The sequence below is a fragment of the Oncorhynchus mykiss genome, chromosome 12 (genome assembly GCF_013265735.2).
Source record: "Oncorhynchus mykiss isolate Arlee chromosome 12, USDA_OmykA_1.1, whole genome shotgun sequence".
Classification (NCBI taxonomy): Eukaryota; Metazoa; Chordata; class Actinopteri; order Salmoniformes; family Salmonidae; genus Oncorhynchus; species Oncorhynchus mykiss.
This window is the reverse complement of record NC_048576.1, coordinates 101152602-101175745: the sequence shown is the minus strand read 5'-3', so window position 1 is coordinate 101175745 and position 23144 is coordinate 101152602. Positions and strand designations below refer to the sequence as shown.

At 39.5% G+C, this 23144-nt stretch overlaps 2 protein-coding genes across 2 annotated transcripts in view; both read left to right on the top strand.

Moving 5' to 3' along the window:
• The window catches only part of LOC110511505 (NACHT, LRR and PYD domains-containing protein 12), a 115706-nt gene extending 95353 nt beyond the window's left edge, over positions 1–20353 (top strand). The window contains 7 exon segments of the mRNA XM_036939578.1: positions 796–1024; positions 1403–3197; positions 3485–3658; positions 8876–9049; positions 11281–11454; positions 12387–12560; positions 20069–20353. Coding sequence (XP_036795473.1) covers positions 796–1024; positions 1403–3197; positions 3485–3658; positions 8876–9049; positions 11281–11454; positions 12387–12560; positions 20069–20303 — 2955 coding nt within the window. The 3' untranslated portion in view covers positions 20304–20353.
• A 1238-nt stretch (positions 20354–21591) lies between these two features.
• On the top strand, positions 21592–22202 carry LOC118937863 (stonustoxin subunit beta-like; the record flags this gene model as incomplete). The annotated part of the gene is made up of 1 exon (XM_036939640.1): positions 21592–22202. A coding segment is annotated over one exon (516 nt), but the record flags the coding sequence as incomplete, so codon positions are not given.
• Positions 22203–23144: the final 942 nt, after the last annotated feature.

The following is a 23144-nucleotide window of genomic DNA, read 5'->3' as shown; positions in this document are numbered from 1 at the left end:
TATTCAAAAAACAAAAGAAAATTAACCAACATTTCTGAAAATGGATATATAGCGTTTTGCAATTCAATTATTGTTTCCCCATCTGAGCTCAGAGTAGATGAGAGATGTAATGTTTGTCTCTGTTGTGTTGAAGACCAATCAAGCAGGAGAGACCAGCCTCCCCTGTTCCCAGCTGTGTGTCCATGAAGAGTGACAAGTCTATGGAACCTCCTATATTATTTAGAGAGAGAGACTTTTCTACTGAACAAAGGTAAGAAGAACTCATGGGTCCTGGTCAGTGAGTTAAACAACACTGCCTCTAGTCATTTCTCCTCTCCCATTTTCCCATTTATTGTTGTTGTTTTCATAATCCATAGGCTCATCCTTTTGTCCATTTTCATAGTCCTAAAACAATATTAAACAAACACAACATTCCCTCCCTGTGTGTGTGTGTGTGTGTGTGTGTGTGTGTGTGTGTGTGTGTGTGTGTGTGTGTGTGTGTGTGTGTGTGTGTGTGTGTGTGTGTGTGTGTGTGTGTGTGTGTGTGTGTGTTTGTGTGCACTCCCTGGATGAGGAGATGTAATCTCATGTTTTGTCCACAGAAACCAACAGGAGAGATCAGAGTCAGAGATTCTCAGTGGTCAGTCTTCCCAGAGTCATCAACCAGACCTGGCCTCCATATTCAGTGTATGTGGTCCTGTTATGTACATTTGTTTTTGTTTACCTCAAGTAAAGTTGATCTGTCAATCATTCATTAATGTGTTAATGAGAAAGCATTTATTCTCTTGCTTAACTTATTTACTTTATTTATTTCAGTTGCTTGAAGAGAAAATTATGACATTTGTGAAGAACGAGCTGAAGATGTTCAAGAGGATTCTTAGTCCAGAACTCCCAGAAGGCTTTGAGAGTCAGAGGCAGGATAAGGAAGTGGTGGATGCTGAAGATGAGAAGCAGGAGAGCAGTGCCAGAGAGGGGACTCTGAAGATCACACTGCACATCCTGAGGAAAATGCACCAGAAGGAGCTTGCTGACACACTGGAGAAATGTAAGATCTGTCTGCCTCATGATGAATGATGTTTTATAACATTTAAAAGATGTAGCTAAAGTACAGCTAAAGTAGCTGTGTAACTCAGTGATATTGTAGCAGCCTTAACACAACACCTAGTGACTACGTCAAGTAGCAGCAGGGATGTGTTGTGTTGGTTAATTTAGAGAGAGAGAGAAGAGAGATGAGAAAGAGAGAACATTAATAATACCATCAATAATACTTATAATAATATAATCAGTCACACCAGTCTGTAATGCATTATGAAAACATTTACAGATTTAGACAGTCAGTTGTAATTTACAACTTTATAACAGTCCTTCAATACTGTAGGTATTAAAACAGACGGAATATTAATATCATCTGTGTTATTTCTAGATTCAGATGATCTTGCTGTGATTTGCCAACGTGAACTCAAGTCTAATCTAAAGAAGAAGTTTCAATGTGTTTTTGAGGGGATCGCTAAACAAGGAAAACCAACACTTCTCAATAAGATCTACACAGAGCTCTACATCACAGAGGGTGGAACAGGAGAGGTCAATAATGAACATGAGCTGAGACAGATTGAGACAACAACCAGGAAACAAGCAAGACCAGAGACTCCAATCAAATGTAACGACATCTTCCAATCCTTAACTGGACAAGACAAACTTATCAGAACTGTGCTGACAAAGGGAGTAGCTGGCATTGGAAAAACAGTCTCTGTGCAGAAGTTCATTCTGGACTGGGCTGAAGGAAAAGCAAATCAGGATGTCCAATTTGTATTTTCATTCCCTTTTCGGGAGCTGAATTTGATGAAAGAGGACAAACACACTTTCATTGAACTTCTTAATCACTTCTCAATTGAAACCAAACAATCAAGAATCTCCAACTACAACAAGTAGAAAGTTCTGTTCATCTTTGATGGTCTGGATGAGTGCCGACTGCCCCTAGACTTCCAGAAGAACAAGATCTGTTGGGACGTCACAGAGTCAACCTCAGTGGATGTTCTGCTGACAAATCTCATCAAGGGAAATCTGCTTCCCTCTGCTCTCCTCTGGATAACTACCCGACCTGCAGCAGCCAATAAGATCCCATCATGGTGTGTTGACCAGGTGACAGAGGTACGAGGGTTCAATGACCCGCAGAAGGAGGAGTACTTCAGGAAGAGATTCAGTGATGAGGACCTGGCCAGCAGAATCATCTCACACATAAAGACATCAAGGAGCCTCCACATCATGTGCCACATTCCAGTCTTCTGTTGGATTTCTGCAATAGTCCTTGAACACATGCTGAAACATAAGAGAGAAGAGATGCCCAAGACTCTGACTGAGATGTACACACACCTTGTGGTGTTTCATACCACACAGAAGAATGAAAAGTATCTTGGGAAAGAAGAGACAGGTCCACACTGGAATAAAGAGAGCATTCTGTCACTGGGAAAACTGGCTTTTCAACAGCTTGTGAATGGCAATCTGATTTTCTATGAAGAAGACCTGAAGGAGGCTGGCATTGATGTCAATGAAGCCTCAGTGTATTCAGGATTGTGCACACAGCTCTTTAAAGAGGAATGTGGGCTGTACCAGGACAAGGTGTACTGCTTTGTTCATCTGAGCATTCAGGAGTTTCTGGCTGCTGTATATGTGTTCCTCTCATTCATCAACAACAATGAGAATCTAATGGACAAACTGAAAACAACGTCCAGGAACTTTTCTGTGAGGATCAAACAAAGGCGTAAAGTTACTTTCTACAGGAGTGCTGTGGATAAAGCCTTACAAAGTGAGACGGGAAACCTGGACCTTTTCCTCCGCTTCCTTCTGGGCCTCTCACTGGAGTCCAATCAGAAGCACTTACGAGGTCTACTGACAAAGACAAGCTGCTCACAGAGCCATGAAGAAACAGTGAAGTACATCAAGGAGAAGATCAGGGAGAATCCCTCTCCAGAGAGGAGCATCAATCTGTTCCACTGTCTGAATGAACTGAATGACCATTCTCTAGTAGAGGAGATCCAAAGCTACCTGAGATCAGGAAGTCTCTCTGAAGACAACCTGTCACCTGCACAGTGGTCAGCTCTGGTCTTTGTGTTGCTGACTTCAGAAAAGGAGCTGGATGTGTTTGACCTGAATAAATACTGCAGATCAGAGGAAGGTCTTCTGAGGCTGCTGCCAGTGGTCAAAGCCTCCAGAGCTGTTCTGTGAGTAAATAAAATGACATATAAGAACTAATCATCAGGAAGCAATATTCAGTTCAGAGAAAATTATGCATTATAATATGTGTATAATATTATATTTATAAAACATATTGAATGAATGCATTGATGTTCACATTAGTATAACAATGTGACCATACAATTCTGGGAGATGGAAGATGAATCTATATGTTGATTGGGAGAATAAACCAAATGCATCTACCATTGTCCTTCTACACTACTTGTGTTAAATTAACAGTGTGTTTGTGAAGTCATGATGATCTCTTTGTCAGGCTGTCAGGCTGTGGAGTCACAGAGGAAGGCTGTGCTTCTCTGGTCTCAGCTCTGGAGTCAAACCCCTCACACCTGAGAGAGCTGGATCTGAGTAACAATGAACTGAAGGATTCAGGAGTGAAGCTGCTCTCTGCTGTAATGGATAATCCCCACTGTAAACTGGAGACTCTGAGGTCAGTATTATCAGATATGAAAGTACTTTATGTACGTAGTTCTCCCATTTGAAAAGTCGTAATTATTCGGTTATATTCACTTATATTGTATTAAAGTAGTCATATTTTTAGTATTTGGTCCCATATTCCATGCCTGCAGTGATTACATCAAGCTTGTGATTCTACTAACTTGTTGAATTAATTTGCAGTTTGTCTTGGTTGTGTTTTAGATGTTTTCCTGATAGAAACTGAATGGTGAATAATGTCCTGTCATTTTGGAGTCACTTCACTTGTATTGTCAGTAAGAATAGAAGATGTTTCTGAACACTTCTACATTCATGTGGATGCTACTATGATGATGAATAATCAGGAATGAATCGAGAATAATGATGAATGAGAAAGCAACAGAAGAACCACTCTGTTATTGGTAATGGTGAGAGGTTAGTATGTTTTGTTGTAGTCTCTGTTATTGGTAATGGTGAGAGGTTAGTATGTTTTGTTGTAGCCTCTGTTATTGGTAATGGTGAGATGTTAGCATGTTTTGTTGTAGTCTCTGTTATTGGTAATGGTGAGAGGTTAGCATGTTTTGTTGTGGTCTCTGTTATTGGTAATGGTGAGAGGTCAGCATGTTTTGTTGTAGTCTGTTATTGGTAATGGTGAGAGGTTAGCATGTTTTGTTGTAGTCTGTTATTGGTAATGGTGAGAGGTTAGCATGTGTTGGTGTAGCCTCTGTTATTGGTAATGGTGAGAGGTTAGCATTTTTTGTTGTAGTCTCTGTTATTGGTAATAGTGAGAGGTTAGCATGTTTTGTTGTAGTCTCTGTTATTGGTAATGGTGAGAGGTCAGCATGTTTTGTTGTAGCCTCTGTTATTGGTAATGGTGAGAGGTTAGCATGTTTTGTTGTAGTCTCTGTTATTGGTAATGATGAGAGGTTAGCATGTTGTGTTGTAGCCTCTGTTATTGGTTATGGTGAGAGGTTAGCATGCTTTGTTGTAGCCTCTGTAACTTTCTCACTCATTATTATTCATGATTCTTTCATGATTTTTCTTAATCATGGCATCATCAGGATTAATTTATTATTGTTTAGAAACATGTTATCTACTCTCTTAGACAGAAAAGTACTCCACTCATCATCCACCATTTTATTATTGGGCAAAACACAACCAAAAACACAACCAAAACAAACTGCAAATGCAACCAACGACAATAAACTACATTTATTACTATAAACTATAATTTATTATTATTTATTTACCAACGAGTTTACGACAAAAAACAAATTTTTTGACTATTTTAATACACTATGAGAGAATTGTTGAGAATACTTAAGACTTCTTCAAATGGGGAGACTGGAAACATAAATTGTTTTCATTTTTAATAGTGAAACACATATGTCTTAAAATACCCTCAAATTAAAGGTGACATTAAAACTGTCACCTCAAATGAAACATTTGATCTCAAATCCAAAATGTTGGAGTATAGAGACACATTTAAAATGTTAGCTTCACTGTCTAAATAGATATGGTGTGGACTGTATACTCAATACAATCTAAATATGATACCTCACTGTCTAAATAGATATGGTGTGGACTGTATACTCAATACAATCTAAATCTGATTCCTCACTGTCTGTCTTCTGACTGATTCTGCTTTTTAAACTGGTCTGGTCAGTCTACTATAATATTTGTACTATACATGTTTCTTTCTGCAGGCAATACTTTGATCATTTGTCATTTTTATGATGATACACTATTTTATGAATAGATATGGCAGGTTTCAGGACACTGATATATCTGAATATGTTGAAAAATATACTGCCACTCTTTTCACCACCAAAGAATAGCAGTTTGATTTTAAAATGATTTGACTCTTTGCAGGCTGTCAGGCTGTCTAGTCACAGAGGAAGGCTGTGCTTCTCTGGTCTCAGCTCTGAAGTCAAACCCCTCACACCTGAGAGAGCTGGACCTGAGCTGCAATCACCCAGGAGACTCAGGAGTCAGACTGCTCTCTGCAAGACTGGAGGATCCACACTGCAAACTGGAGACTCTGAGGTCAGTATTATCAGATATGAAAACCCTTTATGTATGTAGTTCACCCATTTGAAAAGTCGTAATTATTTGGTTATATTCAATTATAGTGTATTAAAGTAGTCATAAGTTTAGTATTTGTTCCCATATTCCATGCCTGCAGTGATTACATCAAGCTGGTGATTCTACTAACTTGTTGAATTAATTTGCAGTTTGTCTTGGTTGTGTTTTGGATGTTTTCCTAATAGAAACTGAATGGTGAATACTGTCCTGTCATTTTGGAGTCACTTCACTTGTATTGTCAGTAAGAATAGAAGATGTTTCTGAACACTTCTACATTCATGTGGATGCTACTATGATGATGAATAATCAGGAATGAATCGAGAATAATGATGAATGAGAAAGTTACAGAGGCACAAAGATCAGACCCCCGTAGTTATTGGTAATGGTGAGAGGTTAACATGTTTTGTTGTAGTCTCTGTTACTGGTAATGGTGAGAGGTTAGCATGTTTTGTTGTAGTCTCTGTTATTGGTAATGGTGAGATGTTAACATGTTTGTTGTAGCCTCTGTTATTGGTAATGGTGAGAGGTTAGCATGTTTTGTTGTGGCCTCTATTATTGGTAATGGGGAGAGGTTAGCATGTTTTGTTGTAGCCTCTGTTTTTTGTAATGGTTGAGAGGTTAGCATGTTTTGTTGTAGCCTCTGTTATTGGTAATGGTGAGAGGTTAGCATGTTTTGTTGTAGCCTCTGTTATTGGTAATGGTGAGAGGTTAGCATGTTTTGTTGTATCCTCTGTTATTGGTAATGGTGAGAGGTTAGCATGTTTTGTTTTGGCTTCTGGAACTTTCTCACTCATTATTATTCATGATTCATTCATGCTTTTTCTTAATCATGGCATCATCAGAATTTCATATTTAATAGTGAAACACATACAGTTGAATTCGGAAGTGTATATATACTTAGGTTGGAGTCATTAAAACTAGTTTTTGAACCTCGACAAATTTCTTGTTAATAAACTATGGTTTTGGCAAGTCGGTTAGGACATCTACTTTGTGCATGACAAAAGTAATTTTTCAAACACTTTTTTACAGACAGATGATTTAATTTATAATTCACTGTATCACAATTCCAGTGGGTCAGAGGTTTACATACAGTAAGTTGACTGTGCCTTTAAACAGCTTGGAAAATTCCAGAAAATCATGTCATGGCTTTAGAAGCTTCTGATAGGCTAATTGACATAATTTGGATGTATTTCAAGGCCTACCTTCAAACTCAGTGCCTCTTTGCCTGACATCATGGGAAATTGAAAAGAAATCAGCCTAGACCTCGGAAAAAAATATTGTAGACCTCCACAAGTCTGGTTCATCCTTGCGAGCAATTTCCAAATGAATGAAGGTACCACGTTCATCTGTTCAAACAATAGTACGCAAGTATAAACACCATGGGACCACGCAGCCGTCATACCGCTCAGGAAGGAGACATGTTCTGTCTCCTAGAGATTATCTTACTTTGTGGCAAATAAATCCCAGAACAACAGCAAAGGACCTTGTGAAGATGCTTGAGGAAAAACGTACACAAGTATCTATATCCACAGTAAAACGAGTCCTATATCGACATAACCTGAAAGGTTGTTCATCAAGCAATAAGCCACTGCTCCCAAACCGCCATAAAAAAAGCCAAACTACGGTTTGCAACTGCACATGGGGACAAAGATCTTACTTTTTGGAGAAATGTCCTCTGGTCAGATGAAAGAAAAAAATAATTGTTTGGCCATAATGACCATCGTTATGTTTGGAGGAAAAAGGGGGAGGCTTGCAAGCCGAAGAACACCATCCCAACCGTGAAACCCGGAGTTGGCAGCATCATGTTGTGGGGGTGCTTTGCTGCAGGAGGGACTGGTGCACTTCACAAAATAAATGGCATCATGAGGAGGAAAATTATGTGGATATATTGAAGCAACATCTCAAGACATAAGTCAGGAAGTTAAAGATTGGTCGCAAATGGTTCTTCCAATTGGACAATGACCCCAAGCATACTTCCAAAGTTGTGGCAAAACGGATTAAGGACAACAAAGTCAATGTATTGGAGTGGCCATCACAAAGCCCTGACCTTAATCCTACAGAAAATTTGAGGGCAGAACTGAAAAAGCGTGTGTGAGCAAGGAGACCTACAAACCTGACTCAGTTACACCAGCTCTGTCAGGAGGAATGGGCAAAAATTCACCCAACTTATTGTGGGAAGCTTGTGGAAGGTTACTTGAAACATTTAACCCAAGTTAAACAATTTAAAGGCAATGCTACCAAATACTAATTGAGTGTATGTAAACTTCTGAATGTGATGAAAGAAATAAAAGCTGAAAAAAAACAATTCTCTCTACTATTTTTCTGACATTTCACATTTTCAAAGTAAAGTGGTGATCCTAACTGACCTAAGACAGGGAATTTTAACAAGGATTAAATGTCAGGAATTGTAAAAAATGTAGTTTAAATGTATTTGGCTAAGGTGTATGTAAACGTATTAAAAAATGAAATAAAATGTGACATAATAAACTATCACCTCACGTGAAAAATGTGATTTGAAATCCAAAATGTTGGAGAATAGAGACACATTTAAAATGTTAGCTTCACTGTCTAAATAGATATGGTGTGGACTGTATACTTATTACAATCTAAATCTGATACCTCACTGTCTAAATAGATATGGTGTGGACTGTATACTCAATACAATCTAAATCTGATACCTCACTGTCTAAATAGATATGGTGTGGACTGTATACTCAATACAATCTAAATCTGATACCTCACTGTCTAAATAGATATGGTGTGGACTGTATACTCAATACAATCTAAATCTGATACCTCACTGTCTAAATAGATATGGTGTGGACGTATACTCAATACAATCTAAATCTGATACCTCACTGTCTAAATAGATATGGTGTGGACTGTATACTCAATACGTTCTAAATCTGACACCTCAATGTCTGTCTTTTGACTGATACTGCTTTTTAAACTGGTCTGGTCAGTCTACTATAATATTTGTACTATACATGTTTCTATCTGCAGGCAATACTTTGTTCATGTGTCATTTTTAATGATGATACACTATTTTATGAATAGATATGGAAGGTTTCAGGACACTGATGTATCTGAATATGTTGAAAACAATTCTGCCAGTATTTTCACCTAGATATGATTTGACTCTTTGCAGGCTGTCAGGCTGTGGAGTCACAGAGAAAGGCTGTGCTTCTCTGGTCTCAGCTCTGAGGTCAAACCCCTCACACCTGAGAGAGCTGGATCTGAGTAACAATTACCTGAAGGATTCAGGAGTGAAGCTGCTCTCTGCTGTACTGGGGAATCCCCACTGTAAACTGGAGACTCTGAGGTCAGTATTCCTGTAGTTGGTCAACAAGTGATAACTGTTCACCAGATCCACATGTGTTTACCAGACACACATAGTCCACACCATATGTGTTTGGACAGTGAAGCTTACAGTTTTAAATGTGGTGCTCCAGCATTTTAGATTTGAGATAGAATGTTGCATATTAGGTGACAGTACAGAATGTCACCTTTTATTTGAGGGTATTTTCGTACAGAGCTGTGTTACTGTTAAGAAAGGAAAGCACTTTCTGTATGTAGGTCTCCCATTTGAAAAAGTTGTAAATATTCGGACAAATTCACTTATAGTGTATTAACGTAGTCATAAGTTTAGTATTTGGTCCCATATTCCAAGCCTGCAGTGATTACATCAAGATTGTGATTCTACTAACTTGTTAAATGCATTTATAGTTTGTCTTGGTTGTGTTTTAGATGTTTTCCTAATAGAAACTGAATGGTGAATAATGTCCTGTCATTTTGGAGTCACTTCACTTGTATTGTCAGTAAGAATAGAAGATGTTTCTGAACACTTCTACATTCATGTGGATGCTACTATGATGATGAATAATGATGGATGAATCGAGGATAATGATGAATGAGAAAGTTACAGAGGCACAAAGATCAGACCCCCGTAGTTATTGGTAATGGTGAGAGGTTAGCATGTTTTGTTGTAGCCTCTGTAACTTTCTCACTCATTATTATTCATGATTCTTTCATGATTTTTCTTAATCATGGCATCATCAGGATTAATGTATTATTATTATTGTGTGGACTGTTGTAGCCTCTGTTATAGGTAATGATGAGAGGTTTTCATGTTTTGTTGTATCCTCTGTTATTGGTAATGGTGAGAGGTTTTCATGTTTTGTTGTAGCCTCTGTTATTGGTAATGGTGAGAGGTTAGCATGTTTTGTTGTAGCCTCTGTTATTGGTAATGGTGAGAGGTTAGCATGTTTTGTTGTAGCCTCTGTAACTTTCTCACTCATTATTATTGATGATTCATTCATGATCTTTCTCAGTCAAGGCGTCACAGTCTTGATGTCTCATTGTGTTCGAGGAATATGGGACCAGATATACTTTTGGCATATTTAGTACACTTTAAGTGTCAGAATACTTATGACTTCTTCAAATGGGGGGACTAGATACATAAAATGCTTTAATTTTTCTAAACGTTGAAACAGATATGTATTAAAATATCCTCAAATTAAAGGTGACATTATAAACTGTCACCTCATATGAAACATTTGATCTGAAATCCAAAATGTTGGAGTATAGAGACACATTTAAAATGCTAGCTTCACTGTCAAAATAGATATGGTGTGGACTGTATACTCAATACAATCTAAATCTGATTCCTCACTGTCTAAATAGATATGATGTGGACTGTATACTTATTACAATCTAAATCTGATACCTCACTGTCTAAATAGATATGGTGTGGACTGTATACTCAATACAATCTAAATCTGATACCTCACTGTCTAAATAGATATGGTGTGGTCTGTATACTCAATACAATCTAAATCTGATACCTCACTGTCTAAGTAGATATGGTGTGGACTGTTTACTCAATACAATCTAAATCTGATACCTCACTGTCTAAATAGATATGGTGTGGACTGTATACTCAATACAATCTACATCTGATACTTCACTGTCTAAATAGATATGGTGTGGACTGTATACTCAATACAATCTAAATCTGATACCTCACTGTCTAAATAGATATGGTGTGGACTGTATACTCAATACAATCTAAATCTGATACCTCACTGTCTAAATAGATATGGTGTGGTCTGTATACTCAATACAATCTAAATCTGATACCTCACTGTCTAAGTAGATATGGTGTGGACTGTATACTCAATACAATCTAAATCTGATACCTCACTCTCTCTGTCTGACTGATACTGCTTTTAAACTGGTCTGGTCAGTCTACAATAATATTTCATTTATGAATAGATATGTAAGGTTTCAGACACTGATATATCTGAATATGTTGAAAAAAATATCCTGCCACTATTTTCACCATCAAACAATATCAGTGTGATTTTAATATGATTTGACTCTTTGCAGGCTGTCAGGCTGTCTAGTCACAGAGGAAGGCTGTGCTTCTCTGGTCTCAGCTCTGAGGTCAAACCCCTCACATTATTTATGAACGGGTAACAGTGTAAGCAGGGAAAGCTAAGCGTAACATTTTAATACAACCTCTCTGTAATTGTATTTCTTCTGTGTTGGCAGATTCACTGGCTGTAAACTCACAGACACATCCTGTGAAGTGTTGGCCTCAGTTCTCAGTTCAAACCCCTCACACCTGAGAGAGCTGGACCTGAGTAACAATGACCTGAAGGATTCAGGAGTGAAGCTGCTCTCTGCTGTACTGGGGAATCCCCACTGTAAACTGGAGACTCTGAGGTCAGTATTCCTGTAGTTGGTCAACAAGTGATAACTGTTCACCAGATTTTAGCATGTTTTGTTGTAGCCTCTGTTATTGGTAATGGTGAGAGGTTAGCATGTTTTGTTGTAGCCTCTGTTATTGGTAATGGTGAGAGGTTAGCATGTTTTGTTGTAGCCTCTGTTATTGGTAATGGTGAGAGGTTAGCATGTTTTTTTGTCGCCTCCAAGAATATGCTACCAAATACTCAACTTTTGACTCATTTGACTACTTTAATACACTATAAGTGAATTGGTCAGAATACTTATGACTTCTTCAAATAAGGGGACTAGATACATAAAGTGCTTTTCTAAATGGTAAAACAGATATGTATAAAATATCCTCAAATAAAAGGTGACATTATATACTATAAAATTTGATCTCAATTCCAAAATGTTGGAGTATAGAGCCACATTTAAAAAGTTAGCTTCACTGTCAAAATAGATATGGTGTGGACTGTATACTCAATACAATCTAAATCTGATACCTCACTGTCTAAATAGATATGGTGTGGACTGTATACTCAATACAATCTAAATCTGATACCTCACTGTCTAAATAGATATGGTGTGGACTGTATACTCAATACAATCTAAATCTGATTCCTCACTGTCTAAATAGATATGGTGTGGACTGTATACTCAATACAATCTAAATCTGATACCTCACTGTCTGTCTTTTGACTGATACTGCTTTTAAACTGGTCTGGTCAGTCTACTATAATATTTGTACTATACATCTGCAGGCAATACTTTGATCATTTGTCATTTTTTATGATGATACACTATTTTATGAATAGATATGGCAGGTTTCAGGACACTGATTTATCTGAATATGTTGAAAAAATATACTGCCACTATTTTCACCACCAAAGAATATCAGTGTGATTTTAATATGATTTGACTCTTCGCAGGCTGTCAGGCTGTCTAGTCACAGAAGAAGGCTGTGCTTCTCTGGTCTCAGCTCTGGAGTCAAACCCCTCACACCTGAGAGAGCTGGACCTGAGTAACAATGACCTGAAGGATTCAGGAGTGAAGCTGCTCTCTGCTGGACTGGGGAATCCCCACTGTAAACTGGAGACTCTGAGGTCAGTATTCCTGTAGTTGGTCAACAAGTGATAACTGTTCACCAGATCCACATGTGTTTACCAGACACATAGTCCACACCATATGTGTTTGGACAGTGAAGCTTACAGTTTAAAATGTGGTGCTCTTCTCCAGCATTTAGGATTTGAGATACAATGTTTCATCTTAAATGACTACATGGTAATGGTGAGAGGTTAGCATGTTTTATTTTCTCTGTTATTGGTGATGGTGAGAGGTTAGCATGTTTTATTTTCTCTGTTATTGGTGATGGTGAGAGGTTAGCATGTTTTGTTGTAGCCTCTGTTACTGGTAATGGTGAGAGGTTAGCATGTTTTGTTGTAGCCTCTGTTATTGGTAATGGTGAGAGGTTAGCATGTTTTGTTGTGTCTGTTATTGGTAATGGTGAGAGGTTAGCATGTTTTATTTTCTCTGTTATTGGTGATGGTGAGAGGTTAGCATGTTTTGTTGTAGTCTCTGTTATTGGTAATGGTGAGAGGTTAGCATGTTTTGTTGTAGTCTCTGTTATTGGTAATGGTGAGAGGTTAGCATGTTTTATTTTCTCTGGTATTGGTGATGGTGAGAGGTTAGCATGTTTTGTTGTAGCCTCTGTTATTGGTAATGGTGAGAGGTTAGCATGTTTTGTTGTGTCTGTTATTGGTAATGGTGAGAGGTTAGCATGTTTTGTTGTATCCTCTGTTATTGGTAATGGTGAGAGGTTAGCATGTTTTGTTGTAGCCTCTGTTATTGGTAATGGTGAGAGGTTAGCATGTTTTGTTGTAGCCTCTGTTATTGGTAATGGTGAGAGGTTAGCATGTGTTGTTGTAGCCTCTGATATTGGTAATGGTGAGAGGTTAGCATGTTTTGTTGTATCCTCTGTTATTGGTAATGGTGAGAGGTTAGCATGTTTTGTTGTAGCCTCTGTTATTGGTAATGGTGAGAGGTTAGCATGTTTTGTTGTAGCCTCTGTTATTGGTAATGGTGAGAGGTTAGCATGTTTTGTTGTAGCCTCTGTAACTTTCTCACTCATTATTATTCATGATTCATTCATGATCTTTCTCAGTCAAGGCATCATCAGGATTAATTTATTATTGTTTAGGGCTTGATGTCTCATGGTGTTCGAGGAATATGGGACCAGATATACTTTTGACTAATTTAGTACACTTTAAGTGTCAGAATACTTATGACTTCTTCAAATGAGGGACTAGATACATAAAATGCTTTAATTTTTCTAAACATTGAAACAGATATGTATTAAAATATCCTCAAATAAAAGGTGACATTATAAACTGTCACCTCATATGAAACATTTGATCTGAAATCCAAGATGCTGGAGTATAGAGACACATTTAAAATGTCAGTTTCACTGTCTAAATAGATATGGTGTGGACTGTATACTCAATACAATCTAAATCTGATACCTCGATGTCTAAATAGATATGGTGTGGACTGTATACTCAATACAATCTAAATCTGATACCTCACTGTCTAAATAGATATGGTGTGGACTGTATACTCAATACAATCTAAATCTGATACCTCACTGTCTAAATAGATATGGTGTGGACTGTATACTCAATACAATCTAAATCTGATTCCTCACTGTCTAAATAGATATGGTGTGGACTGTATACTCAATACAATCTAAATCTGATACCTCACTGTCTAAATAGATATGGTGTGGACTGTATACTCAATACAATCTAAATCTGATACTTCACTGTCTAAATAGATATGGTGTGGACTGTATACTCAATACAATCTAAATCTGATACCTCACTGTCTAAATAGATATGGTGTGGACTGTATACTCAATACAATCTAAATCTGATACCTCACTGTCTAAATAGATATGGTGTGGACTGTATACTCAATACAATCTAAATCTGATACCTCACTGTCTAAATAGATATGGTGTGGACTGTATACTCAATACAATCTAAATCTGATACCTCACTGTCTAAATAGATATGGTGTGGACTGTATACTCAATACAATCTAAATCTGATACCTCACTGTCTAAATAGATATGGTGTGGACTGTATACTCAATACAATCTAAATCTGATACCTCACTGTCTAAATAGATATGGTGTGGACTGTATACTCAATACAATCTAAATCTGATACCTCACTGTCTAAATAGATATGGTGTGGACTGTATACTCAATACAATCTAAATCTGATACCTCACTGTCTAAATAGATATGGTGTGGACTGTATACTCAATACAATCTAAATCTGATACCTCACTGTCTAAATAGATATGGTGTGGACTGTATACTCAATACAATCTAAATCTGATACTTCACTGTCTAAATAGATATGGTGTGGACTGTATACTCAATACAATCTAAATCTGATACCTCACTGTCTGTCTTCTGACTGATTCTGCTTTTTAAACTGGTCTGGTCAGTCTACTATAATATTTGTACTATACATGTTTCTATCTTTGATCATTTGTTATTTCTAAATATGATACATTCATTTATAAATAGATATGGCAGGTTTCAGGACACTGATATATCTGAATATTTATTTATTTATTTATTTATTTTTTTTTGAATTTTACCCCTTTTTCTCCCCAATTTCGTGGTATCCAATTGTTGTAGTAGCTACTATCTTGTCTCATCGCTACAACTCCCGTACTGGCTTGGGCGAGACGAAGGTTGAAAGTCATGCGTCCTCCGATACACAACCCAACCAAGCCGCACTGCTTCTTAACACAGCACCAATGGAAGCCAGCCGCACCAATGCGCCGGAGGAAACACCGTGCACCTGGCCACCTTGGTTAGCGCACACTGCGCCCAGCCCGCCACAGGAGTCGCTGGTGCGCAATGAGACAAGGACACCCCTACCGACCAAGCCCTCCCTAACCCGGGCGACGCTAAGCCAATTGTGCGTCGCCCCACGGACCTCCCGGTCGCGGCCGGTTACGACAGAGCCTGGGCGCGAACCCAGGGACTCTGATGGCACAGCTGGCGCTGCAGTACAGCGCCCTTAACCACTGCGCCACCCGGGAGGCCTCATGTGAATATTTTTTATATCTGAATATTTAAAAAATATATACTGCCACGATTTTCACCACCAAAGAATGTTTCTATCACAAACGAACCCACAATACTAAACAACTAAACATAGAATAACAACCCACAACCCACAATACTAAACATAGAATAACAACAAACAATACTAAACAACTAAACATAGAATAACAACCCACAACCCACAATACTAAACATAGAATAACAACAAACAATACTAAACAACTAAACATAGAATAACAACCCACAACCCACAATACTAAACATAGAATAACAACCCACAACCCACAATACTAAACATAGAATAACAACAAACAATACTAAACAACTAAACATAGAATAACAACCCACAACCCACAATACTAAACATAGAATAACAACCCACAATACTAAACATAGAATAACAACAAACAATACTAAACAACTAAACATAGAATAACAACCCACAACCCACAATACTAAACATAGAATAACAACCCACAAATAAACCAAGAAATATGGTTCCCAATCAGGGACAACGATAAACATCTGCCTCTGATTGAGAACCAATCCAGGCAACCATAGACATATAAACACCTAGACTAGACAAACCCCATAGATGTATATAAACTAAACAAGCCCTCATCACACCCTGATGTATATAAACTAAACAAGCCCTCATCACACCCTGATGTATAAATACTAAACAAGCCCTCGTCACACCCTGATGTATATAAACTAAACAAGCCCTCATCACACCCTGATGTATATAAACTAAACAAGCCCTCATCACACCCTGATGTATATAAACTAACAAGCCCTCGTCACACCCTGATGTATATAAACTAACAAGCCCTCGTCACACCTTGATGTATATAAACTAAACAAGCCCTCGTCACACCCCAATGTATATAAACTAAACAAGCCCTCGTCACACCTTGATGTATATAAACTAACAAGCCCTCGTCACACCTTGATGTATATAAACTAAACAAGCCCTCATCACACCCTGATGTATATAAACTAACAAGCCCTCATCACACCCTGATGTATATAAACTAAACAAGCCCTCATCACACCCTGATGTATATAAACTAACAAGCCCTCGTCACACCCTGATGTATATAAACTAAACAAGCCCTCATCACACCCTGATGTATATAAACTAAACAAGCCCTCGTCACACCCTGATGTATATAAACTAAACAAGCCCTCGTCACACCCTGATGTATATAAACTAACAAGCCCTCGTCACACCCCAATGTATATAAACTAAACAAGCCCTCGTCACACCCTGATGTATATAAACTAAACAAGCCCTCGTCACACCCTGATGTATATAAACTAACAAGCCCTCGTCACACCCTGATGTATATAAACTAAACAAGCCCTCGTCACACCCCAATGTATATAAACTAAACAAGCCTTCGTCACACCCTGATGTATATAAACTAAACAAGCCCTCATCACACCCTGATGTATATAAACTAAACAAGCCCTCGTCACACCTTGATGTATATAAACTAACAAGCCCTCATCACACCCTGATGTATATAAACTAAACAAGCCCTCGTCACACCCCAATGTATATAAACTAAACAAGCCCTCGTCACACCCTGATGTATATAAACTAAACAAGCCCTCGTCACACCCCAATGTATATAAACTAAACAAGCTCTCGTCACACCCTGATTTATTAAAACTAAACAAGCCCTCATCACACCCTGATGTATATAAACTAAACAAGCCCTCGTCACACCCTGATGTATATAAACTAAACAAGCTCTCGTCACACCCTGATTTATTAAAACTAAACAAGCCCTCATCACACCCTGATGTATATAAACTAAACAAGCCCTCGTCACACCCTGATGTATATAAACTAAACAAGCCCTCGTCACACCTTGATGTATATAAACTAAACAAGCCCTCATCACACCCTGATGTATATAAACTAAACAAGCCCTCGTCACACCCCAATGTATATAAACTAAACAAGCCCTCGTCACACCCCAATGTATATAAACTAAACAAGCCCTCATCACACCCTGATGTATAAATACTAAACAAGCCCTCGTCACACCCTGATGTATATAAACTAACAAGCCCTCGTCACACCCTGATGTATATAAACTAAACAAGCCCTCGTCACACCTTGATGTATATAAACTAACAAGCTCTCGTCACACCCTGATGTATATAAACTAAACAAGCCCTCGTCACACCTTGATGTATATAAACTAACAAGCTCTCGTCACACCCTGATGTATATAAACTAACAAGCCCTCATCACACCCTGATGTATATAAACTAAACAAGCCCTCGTCACACCCTGATGTATAAATACTAAACAAGCCCTCGTCACACCCTGATGTATATAAACTAACAAGCCCTCATCACACCCTGATGTATATAAACTAACAAGCCCTCATCACACCCTGATGTATATAAACTAAACAAGCCCTCATCACACCCTGATGTATATAAACTAAACAAGCCCTCGTCACACCCTGATGTATATAAACTAAACAAGCCCTCATCACACCCTGATGTATATAAACTAAACAAGCCCTCGTCACACCCTGATGTATATAAACTAAACAAGCCCTCATCACACCCTGATGTATAAATACTAAACAAGCCCTCATCACACCCTGATGTATATAAACTAAACAAGCCCTCATCACACCCTGATGTATATAAACTAAACAAGCCCTCGTCACACCCTGATGTATATAAACTAAACAAGCCCTCGTCACACCCTGATGTATAAATACTAAACAAGCCCTCATCACACCCTGATGTATATAAACTAAACAAGCCCTCATCACACCCTGATGTATATAAACTAAACAAGCCCTCGTCACACCCTGATGTATATAAACTAAACAAGCCCTCGTCACACCCTGATGTATAAATACTAAACAAGCCCTCATCACACCCTGATGTATATAAACTAAACAAGCCCTCATCACACCCTGATGTATATAAACTAAACAAGCCCTCGTCACACCCTGATGTATATAAACTAAACAAGCCCTCGTCACACCCTGATGTATATAAACTAAACAAGCCCTCGTCACACCCTGATGTATATAAACTAAACAAGCCCTCATCACACCCTGATGTATATAAACTAAACAAGCCCTCATCACACCCCATAGATGTATATAAACTAAACAAGCCCTCATCACACCTTGATGTATATAAACTAAACAAGCCCTCGTCACACCTTGATGTATATAAACTAACAAGCTCTCGTCACACCCTGATGTATATAAACTAAACAAGCCCTCATCACACCCCATAGATGTATATAAACTAACAAGCCCTCATCACACCCTGATGTATATAAACTAACAAGCCCTCGTCACACCCTGATGTATATAAACTAAACAAGCCCTCATCACACCCCATAGATGTATATAAACTAACAAGCCCTCATCACACCCTGATGTATATAAACTAACAAGCCCTCGTCACACCCTGATGTATATAAACTAACAAGCCCTCGTCACACCCTGATGTATATAAACTAACAAGCCCTCATCACACCCTGATGTATATAAACTAACAAGCCCTCATCACACCCTGATGTATATAAACTAACAAGCCCTCATCACACCCTGATGTATATAAACTAACAAGCCCTCGTCACACCCTGATGTATATAAACTAACAAGCCCTCATCACACCCTGATGTATATAAACTAACAAGCCCTCATCACACCCTGATGTATATAAACTAACAAGCCCTCGTCACACCCTGATGTATATAAACTAAACAAGCCCTCGTCACACCCTGATGTATATAAACTAACAAGCCCTCATCACACCCTGATGTATATAAACTAAACAAGCCCTCGTCACACCCTGATGTATATAAACTAACAAGCCCTCGTCACACCCTGATGTATATAAACTAAACAAGCCCTCATCACACCCTGATGTATATAAACTAAACAAGCCCTCGTCACACCCTGATGTATATAAACTAAACAAGCCCTCGTCACACCCTGATGTATATAAACTAACAAGCCCTCGTCACACCCTGATGTATATAAACTAAACAAGCCCTCGTTACACCCTGATGTATATAAACTAACAAGCCCTCATCACACCCTGATGTATATAAACTAAACAAGCCCTCATCACACCCTGATGTATATAAACTAAACAAGCCCTCGTCACACCTTGATGTATATAAACTAACAAGCCCTCGTCACACCCTGATGTATATAAACTAAACAAGCCCTCGTTACACCCTGACCTAACTAAAATAATTAAGAAAACAAAGTTAACTAAGGTCAGGACATCTACAGTCAATACTTTGATCATTTGTCATTTTTTTATGATGATACACTATTTTATGAATAGATATGGCAGGTTTCAGGACACTGATTTATCTGAATATGTTGAAAAAATATACTGCCACTATTTTCACCACCAAAGAATATCAGTGTGGTTTTAAATTGATTTGACTCTTTGCAGGCTGTCAGGCTGTCTAGTCACAGAGGAAGGCTGTGCTTCTCTGGTCTCAGCTCTGAAGTCAAACCCCTCACACCTGAGAGAGCTGGACCTGAGCTGCAATCACCCAGGAGACTCAGGAGTCAGACTGCTCTCTGCTGGACTGGAGGATCCGCACTGCAGACTGGAGAAACTCAAGTATGTAGAGGGTTTATGTCAATGGTCATATCAGACATGTTTGACTTATCAGGCTAGTTAAAAACATTCTTACCACGACTTGGACAAAGTTGTGTGTGTGAGTTCAGTGTGTGTGTGTGTGTGTGAGTTCAGTGTGTGGATCCAATGTATGTGCAGTGTGTGTGTCCAGTGTAAATCTCTCAATGACACACACACACAGGACACACACTGGACAAACACAGGACACACACAAACACTCACACACACACAAACACTCACACACACACTGGACAAACACACACTGGACACACACAGACAAATTGGAAACACACACACACAGGACACACACACACACACACACAGGACACTCACACACACACACTGTACAAACACACACAGGACACACACACGCTGGACTCACACACACACACACACACACACACACTGGACACACACTGGACAAACACAGGACACAGGACACACACAAACACTCACACACACACACAAACACTCACACACACACACACACACTGGACACACACTGACACACACACACTGACACACACACACTGACACACACACACACTGACACACACACACTGACACACACACACACACACACACACACACTGGACACACACACAGAAACACAATGGACAAACACACACACTGGACACACACACACTGACACACACATACACACACACACACACTGGACACACACACTGGACACACACATACACACACACAGACAAACTGGACACACACACAGGACACACACACACACACACTGGACTCTCTCAAACACACACACACACACACACACACACACAGACAAACATTCGCTTGATAAATGCTATATACGTGTGTGTGTGTGTGTGTGAGTTCAGGTGTATCCCTCAATGACTGTCTGTTCTTCTGCTTACTGCTACAGTGTGGAACATGGTGGAGAGAACAGAATGAAACCTGGGCTTAGAAAACGTGAGTGTTGACTGCTGTGAAGAATATGACTAAGAATAAGTCTTAATTCAAGTTAAGTCAAAGTCAAAGACCACCATCATTACTGACTTGGTCATATTAAATATCAGCTGTAGTTCTACAGAAGCAGAAATCAGGGACACCAAAGTTTAGTTGCTTTGACAATGTGTGTGTGTGTGTGTGATTAATGGGAATAAGTGTGTTTTTATATTACCATACAGTATAACATATGATCATTCAACAAGTCTCAAGTTACCTTAACTTCTCCTTTTGATACCTAGAAACATCTACATTAAATGAATTAGTGAAAAGTGAGTTAACATTCTAATGTGAATGATGATGATTTCTAATATTGTGTCTGGTTTCATCCATCAGATGTCTGTGATCTCACACTGGACCCAAACACAGTAAACAGAAACCTCTCTCTGTCTGAGGGGAACAGAAAGGTGACATGTAGGAGAGAGAAGCAGCCGTATCCTGATCACCCAGAGAGATTTGAGGACTGTGGACAGGTGCTGTGTAGAGAGGGTCTGACTGGGCGCTGTTACTGGGAGGTAGAGTGGAGTGGGAGAGGGGCTGTTATAGGAGTGACATATAAAGGAATCAACAGGAGAGGAGGGGTTAAGGACTGTTGGCTTGGATGGAATGACAAGTCCTGGAGTCTGATCTGCTCTGACGACAGTTACTCTGCCAGGCACAATAATAATCCCACTACTATAGACATCCCTCCCTCCAGATCCCACAGAGTAGGAGTGTATCTGGACTGGCCAGCCGGCACTCTGTCCTTCTATAGAGCCTCCTCTGACACACTGACCCACCTGATCACATTCACCTCCACATTCACTGAGCCCCTCTATCCAGGGTTTGGGGTTTGGGGTGATGGCGACTCAGTGTCCCTCTGTCAGTGATACACACACACACACTGGACACACACACACACACTGGACACACACACACACACTGGACACACATACACACACAACATTACACACTGGACACACACACACAGGACTCACACACACACACACAGGACTCACACACACACACACAGGACTCACACACACACACACACTGGACACACACACACACACACACACACACACACACACACACACACACACACTGGACACACACACACACACACTGGACACACACACACACACACACTGGACAATCACACACACTGGACAATCACACACACACACACACACACACACTGGACAAACACACAGACACTGGTCAAACACACACACACACACTGGACAAACACACACACAGACACTGGACAAACACACACACCTGCTGGACACACACACATACATACATACATACATACATACATACATACATACACACACACTGGACACACACACACACACACTGGACAAACACACACACACACTGGACAAACACACACACACTAGACAAACACACACACACCTGCTGGACACACACACACACTCACACTGGACTCAAACACCTGCTGGACACACACACCTGATGGAGACACACACACACACACACACACTGGACTCAGACACACACTGGACACACACACACTCACACTGGTCACACACACACACCTGCTGGACACACACCCCTGATGGACACACACACACACACACTGGACTCAGACACACACTGGACACACACACACTCACACTGGACACACACACCTGCTGGACACACACACCTGCTGGACACGCACACCTGATGGACACACACACACACCTGCTGGACACACACACCTGATGGACACACACACTCACACTGGACACACACACACACCTGCTGGACACACACCTGATGGACACACACACACACCTGCTGGACACACACACCTGATGGACACACACACTCACACTGGACACACACACTCACACCTGCTGGACACACACACCTGATGGACACACACACACTCACACTGGACACACACACACACCTG